Source organism: Thalia democratica, chromosome 7, assembly GCF_965202585.1.
Source record: "Thalia democratica chromosome 7, ktThaDemo2.hap1.1, whole genome shotgun sequence".
NCBI classification, from domain to species: Eukaryota; Metazoa; Chordata; class Thaliacea; order Salpida; family Salpidae; genus Thalia; species Thalia democratica.
The window spans coordinates 27,540,634-27,548,233 of NC_139171.1; the positions used below are offsets into that span (position 1 = coordinate 27,540,634).

Sequence of the window (7,600 nt, forward strand, 5' to 3'; positions counted from 1 at the left end):
GAAGTAAAATGCCTGAAAATTGAAAGAGGACAAATATTTTTAATGAATTTTCAAAATATTTTGCAAAATTGGCCTTGAAGTATTTCTGTTCCATACAGTGGTATTGGATTTTTCAACATAACTGGTTATATCTTAAAAGTTAATTGGATTATTCTTTGAAAAGAAATATATTTTAGTATATAATCTAACTAAAATTTCAGATAAGAGACATTAATGATTTTGTGAAAAAAATGGACTCCCTATTGCCTTATCAATGAAAAACTAAGATCCAGGGATTTACCTTCTATAAGGCCTTAATTTTGTTTGAAATTTTCTTCATGTAAATTTATTAAATCAATCAATATAAAACTACTTAAATAATTTTTAAACCTTGTCAGAAAAGTGATTATAAAAAAAAATATATTTTTATTTTTTTATGATAATTAGTAATCAGAAAAGAAATGTTGTTTGTAATTAAACTAGAGCTTAAAAACAATTATAAAACTTCCATTTATAACTGAAGTTATACCAGATGGCACAAGGAAGTTTGAAGGGCTTTTAGTTTAAATAAATTTGGATAAGTTAAAAATTAAAAATCAAACAACCAGATAAAAACTATTAAAGAAAAAAAAAAAGTTAAAAGTGAACTAAACGGCGTAGAGGCACTAAATTAACATTTGCTCTTATATAAAGGTTAAGTGTAAAATCTTTTTATAGGGTTTTAAAGTTTTAGTTTAATTTTGATATATTGCAGTCTTTATAAAAAGTTGCTACAAAAGTATAAACACAAACTTTTCATAATCCATTTTCTATTAAATTAAAAAAAATCATTAAAACTTTTTCTTCTTCTTCAATTTTGAGCTAGAGACCTCAAGTTTTCAGGAAACATTCCTTGCATATTTAAAAGACTTTGAATGTTTTAGTTTCAAAAGTATAAGTTTTAGGCTAAAAAAAAACAAAAACAAATATTTTTTTTTCTTATCTAGATAAATTATGAAAAATCTAATATATACATTATAAAATTTTATTTGATATAAAACAACCATGGTTTACATTTACTATCACTAAACCTATCTAGATTTAACCATTTATTTATAAATAAAATTCATATTGAAAATTTTGTACATAAAAAGTTCTTTGACTAGTTCAGAAGCTTAGAATTGATTAAAAAGCATATTTTTGATACAAATAAAATTTTTATAATTTTAAATGGTTTTTAAGTCTAAATTTGATTAAGTCATTGAGAATTCACTTCCAGAGAACATATTGAATTTTTTTTTTATAAGTGTAGTAGAGTATACCTAAACACTTATATTTATACTTCAAAGACAAATATCAAATGCTAAGGTTTTTAAGACAAAATAAGGGGGAATTTAAAAAAAATAAATAAAATTTGATTCCTAGGTCATTTCTTATTTGAAGACCTATAGTTAACTACAAGTTAATTTATACTAACAATGAAAATTACAACCATAGTTGACACTTTAGATATAGTAAGTTTTTTAAGATGTTCCCAACACAGACATACGGTGAGAAAATCTTTGTATGGCCAATATTATGAAAAGTTAAAAAATTCATTTAAATTTTGTCTTTTTGTTGATGTTTTAACCTAGGAAGCTAAAAACTTTCTAGAGTTTATCTTGCATAATTAAAAACCAACTTTTATAAGGAATTGTATAGAAAATAAAAATATTTTTTTTCATGAATTTAAATAAAACATTTTTTTACTTGTTTTTTATGAAATAATTGAAATCATTGCCATAAATTATTAGTTAGTTGATAAAAAGTGGACTAAACTGTTTTGAGAGTTTAAAAGCTTAAGGATAAAATAAATTTATTATTAATTGTTGTTGTTTGGTTTTTCTCCTTTTCTGAGATAAACTTTTCATTTTAAAGTTTTTTTTTCAAGGAAAAATTATTATTATAAATAGTTTAAACCACTACAAAATTTTACAAAATCAGGTTTAATATTTACAAAAATTTGTTTTACTACCTATACAGCCTTACTCATTTATATATAACTTTAAATAGCAATTTTAGTTTTAATAAACTTTATGGATGCTAAATGTGTAAAAAAAACTTTGGCTACTTATTACTAGTTGTACTAAATGTAACTGTTTACATCGGGGATATGAAAACCACGGCTCACAGTTCAAACAAAATTTACCAAGAAAAAAGTTGGTCCTTGGTGTGCATTTAATCATAAAATAAGTAATGAAGAACAAGTAATTTTAATATTTTATAATAAAATTTTCCTTTTCTTGTGAATATACTGTGCTATTTTTTTGTATATTCCATTTACTCTTGTATATATATATTTTAAATAGAAATGCTTTGTCCTAAAAAAGTTTCTATTAAATCTTCCCTGTAGCTTTTAAAATGCTGTAACCCTAGTTTACATCATTGATATAACAAGTTATTTGTTACAGAACCTCCTTTCAAATTCATTATATGTGTTTTTTTTCAGCATAAACATTTTTATTTTATTCTTTTTTAAGCTTAAAGTTTTTTACAATTTAATTAATTACAGCTTACCTGTTTTCCATAGACTTAAAATAAGTTTCAAAATTAGCTTGAAGATTGAACCTGTTGAACTTTTACAATACAAACAGGTGAGCTATGTTGTATAAAAATACACTTTATTTTGATAATTTGATAAAAATATTTCAATTTGCATATTTTAAAAACACTTTTAAAGATAACATATAATGTTAAAATTATATATATATATACTGTTTCCTAAAACAAGACCTCTCACTTCTTATGTTTAGTTTTCACCATGAAATTTAAGTACAGGAAGCTTATTGCATAATATTTACAAGAAAATATTAGATTACCAAATGGTTATTTTTAATTTATTGGTATTGATTGTGATTTTTAGACTTTTAAAAGTCTAACTGATTTAAAAGTATCCTTAGTAGTTCAAAATATAGTTTTTTAGTTAAATGAATAATTCACATCTTGTTGTGTTTATGATATTCCGATTAATAATTATTATTTATAAGTCAGAAATAACAGTAAAAAAATATGATACATCTCTTGAACTAGTATATGCAAATACATACCTAACTGTGTTTTTAGTATTACATATATATATATATATATATATATATATATATATAAGTATGAATTATTTGTGTTAATTGTAAGTGTTTTCAACTTATACTTACAGTGAGTCTTAGTAGCGGGTTTTAATCTGTTTAACTACAAATCAACAACCTCTATAAGACTAAAACAATAAAACATTGTAGTTAAGCTTCTAATGTCTAAATTATTCTTACCTTACTTTTAATGTTTACTTACTCAAGTATAACTATTTACTTATAAATTGACATTTTTACTTACTTATCTGTAAGTTGTTTAAGCGTTATTTTTAAATAAAGTTTTTAAATTTTTTGTTTCCAAATTATAAAATTAAGCATAACAGCTGTTTGTATTTCATTGTTGTAAAGTTTAGATCTGTTATCCGTTAAACATTGTACAGTCCATTAAAAAACAATTTTTCTATCTTTTTCCTTTTTGTTAGAAATGAGAAAATAATGGTCTCAGTTTAACTAAACAAAACCAAGAATTTTTCACAAAAGTACAAGCATTGTAAGGTATTTTTTAAGATTAATTAATTGCTAATTTATTATGAAAAACTTTTTAAATTTCTATTTTATTATGAAAGATTATTTCCTTCTTATACACAAAAAACTTTAAAAAAAATTTCCTAATTTCAAATCAGTAAGTTAGAATTTAAATAAAAAGAAATGAATACTAACTTAGTATGCATATATGACACTTGTATTTTTATTTTGGTATCAGACCACACATATAAATTAAATTACAAAGAAATGTTTGGTAAAATATTTTTAACTAACTTCTTTTGATTAATTTTAGAGACTTAAAAAAATATTATTAAGGTAAAGAAAACCTTTTTCATTTTTAAACTTGACTTTAATGTTTGTAAATCTATATATTTTGTTATTAATGAGTTTATTCAATTATTAAAGTAAGGCTAACTAAACTTATTTTTTATAGTATTTTTACAAATCAGCAGACTGCATAGAGCAGTGCGATTTGTAAAATAATTGTAATTATTCCTTAAATCATTGTTACACTTATGATTTATTATTATCGTAAGCTTATTGTCCATATGATGGGCCTAGGCATCAAAACCTAGGCCACTTAAACAGAAAGACACAAACGAAAAAAACAAAAATAAAAAAATAGAAATAACACAAAAAGTTCACTTTTGTATAAAACAAAGATGAAAACATATTTTAACATAATATATATAATTTTATAATCTACTTTTTCTAGATTTCAAATCAAACTTGTCATTGGCTTGAAATATAACCTATCCACAGGATCCAATCATGGCAACGTTGAAAGACTTTATAGGTGTGACTTTCTTTGTCTCACTCATAAAAATCTTAATGTTTCCATCATATAGAAGCACTGATTTTGAAGTACACAGGTAAACATTGCAACTACAAATATTTTTTTAATTGAAATTTTTTAATCTTCATTTAGTCGTATATAAAACTTTAAACTAAAATGAATTTTTAAATACTTGAAACTTTTAAGAGGTAAAATTTAAACAACATTAAGTATTTTTTTCTTGAGAAAAGATAATAATGTTATTTATTTTAACAGTGGCAAAAGTTCTGACCAGAATTTTCCTACAGTCATTGTTTTTTTATAAAAACTATTAGTTATTACTCCACTGATAAGTAACACTGAAAAGTAGTGGCAAAATACACTTATGTTGAGTTCAACAAAGTGTTTAACACTTACTTAAGTGTATTACTATTAGATAAGTTGAACATGAAGTGCCAAATTTCTTTGTATGAAAATATTAACTAAACAGGAACTGGCTCGCAACCACCCACCAACTCCCACTCAGAAACTGGTACTACGCCACCCACTCCGAATGGACATTAGACTACCCTCCCTTCTTTGCCTTCTTCGAGTTTATTTTATCCCAAGTTGCCGTGTTAATCGACCCCAAGATTGTGCAAATCAGCAACTTGAACTACTCTTCCACTGCTTGTATTTACTTCCAACGCTCCAGTGTGGTTGTGACCGATTTATTGTTCGCGTATGCTGCTTACAAGTGGGCCAACTACGGCAACCTGCAGTGTAGCAGGAAGATGGGACTTTTTGTAGTGCTGGTGGCTAACTGTGGACTGTTGATGGTGGACCACGTCCACTTTCAGTACAACGGCTTTCTGTTCGGCATCTTGCTGCTGTCAATGTACTTCATTGCTGTTGATAGGACTTGCCTGGGTGCTTTACTTTTCGCTGCCCTCTTGAACTTCAAGCATATATTTATGTACGTGGCGCCTGCCTTTGGTGTATATTTACTTCGCCACTACTGCTTCTCTAGGTCAACCAGTGGCAAGTTCACATTCAACACAGTGAAATTCTTCCAACTGGCTGTGACGGTCTGCTGCGTTTTTCTCGCCTCATTTGGCCCTTTTGTCTTCCATTTGCCTCAGATCTTCACCAGGTTTGTTGTTTTTTTTTTTCATTTTTAAACATTTTAACCTAAACTAAATTACCTAGAAGACTGAGCATAGGATATATTCAATTTGTAAAGTTGTTGTTTTCACCAGGTTGTTTCCTTTCAAAAGAGGACTCACACATTCTTACTGGGCTCCCAATGCATGGTCATTGTACAATTTTGCTGACAAAATACTAACAATGGTGTACAAGAGAAATGGGTGGATTGGTGCTGATGTTGAAGACTGCTTCACTAAGGGGCTGGTGCAAGTTTGTTTTACTTACAATTTTCTTATTGAATTTTAAACTTTAAAAGCTCTACAGAGCAAAACATTATTCTTATTAATAATCAATTACAAAAATCAGAGTACAATCTTTAATTTAAATCTTTAATTCATCCGAGTAAACTTTTTTGCTGTCAATATCTTTTCAGACTAGTGGTTTTAAAAGGTGATATATAGCCTTGTAACATATAAAAGTGTTTAATTGTTACATATTGATGCAGGTATGCGACCACAACGTGCTTCCAACCATCCAACCGTGGCACACTTTTGTCCTCACATTCGTGTCTATGCTGCCCTGCCTGTACAGGTTTGTAAGTTTTATATATTTTATAATGGTACTTTGGTACTTCTTACTAAAATGTTTAACACACGAATAAGAAATGTTTAAAACATTTTATAATGAGTAAAATTGAATATTGCTTAATACTGATCTAAACAGGTTATTCTTTCCACCACTGTTCGGCAGCAGAGCAATGGATCTGGTTCGTGGGGTTCAAATATGCTCGCTATCATCCTTTATGTTCGGGTGGCACGTCCATGAAAAAGCCATACTGATGTCTGTCATACCCGCCACCATCCTTGCATTCCACGGTCACCACCACAAGGACCGCGTCCTATTCTTCGTCCTTCAATACGTGGGACACTACTCTTTATTCCCACTTTTACACGACCACTTCTCAATACCTTTAAGGTTTTTGCTGTGGGCAATATACAACCTCTTAAGCTTCAATTTCGTCTTCACATCTCAGAAAGGGGGATTACCCCAGAAAGAGAACAAAATCGCCACATTACTTACAAGGTGCTACCTGACTTCTTTGCTCCTGTGCGAGTTGTTCTTCACAGGGGTATTTCCCTTCACCAAATACTCGACAACGCATGAGTTTCTTCCTCTGATGATGACGTCAGTGGTTTCGGCTGTTGGGGTTCTGGGCTGCTACGTCACCAGCTACAAGATGATGTTCGATAAGATGGGAGAAAGTCATCAGTTGAAGAAGGAGAGCTGAAGTTTTATTTATTGATTTTTTAATTGTTTTTTTGCAAAGTTATGTTTTTTACGTTATTTATTAACAACCCTATTAAGCATTTTTTATTTATTATTCCTCTTCATTTAAAGTTTCTTAATATTTTATACTAAACATTGTGCATTAAATTACAGTTAAGTTTTATCACACTTTTATTTTGTTGTATTATCAAATAAACTAAATTTAATATGCTAAATTAGTCCATACGCCTTTAGTGAAATTGCTCTTACTTTCCTGTTTTGAAACACAAATTTACTTGTTTTGTTTAGAAAAGCTAGAAAAGCATGCAGTTTTTTCTACCGATATAGTACATTTTAAAACCTTTTATGTATATCTAAAAAAAATATTTTAATTGTTCTAGTTAAAAATTTAAAGCTAGCTTTACTGTTTTTAAACAGTATCCTTTTTAACCAGATAAAAAAATAAATGCTTTTGTTTAGTAGGAATCAATGTTTTAGTAATTTATCTGTTAAATTTAAAAATAAAAACATCAAAGTTTTAAACATAATACTCAAGTTTATGATTTCAGAGAAACAATTATTTATTGTTTATTTATTACTGTCCATAGTTTTTTATTCATTCTAAAGGTAATTCAGCTATTTCTTATGATTTTCAAGCTAAAAGTATTTGTTAAAAGTTCAAGTTAGTTATAATATAGTTTGCTAACTTTAATAAATTTTAGCAGTTTCAATAGTTTAAATTTTTACAAACTAATATTGTATTTTAAAACGTTTTTACTTTACTATAAAGTTTTAATTACACATGAAATTTTTGTACAAACGTTGATTCTATTTTATGCTTTATTTTTATACCTTTATTAGTTAT

General features: G+C 27.3%; 1 protein-coding gene across 1 annotated transcript; it reads left to right on the forward strand.

The window, feature by feature from the left end:
* The first annotated feature begins 2,515 nt into the window (after positions 1 to 2,515).
* LOC145841082 (dolichyl pyrophosphate Glc1Man9GlcNAc2 alpha-1,3-glucosyltransferase-like) lies at positions 2,516 to 6,821 on the forward strand. The gene is made up of 6 exons (XM_082948450.1): positions 2,516 to 2,591; positions 4,285 to 4,441; positions 4,835 to 5,476; positions 5,583 to 5,739; positions 5,975 to 6,060; positions 6,193 to 6,821. The coding sequence occupies exons 2-6, from the start codon at positions 4,341 to 4,343 to the stop codon at positions 6,755 to 6,757; spliced, it is 1,551 nt and encodes a 516-aa protein (XP_082804576.1). The 5' UTR covers positions 2,516 to 2,591; positions 4,285 to 4,340; the 3' UTR covers positions 6,758 to 6,821.
* The last annotated feature ends 779 nt before the right edge of the window (positions 6,822 to 7,600 follow it).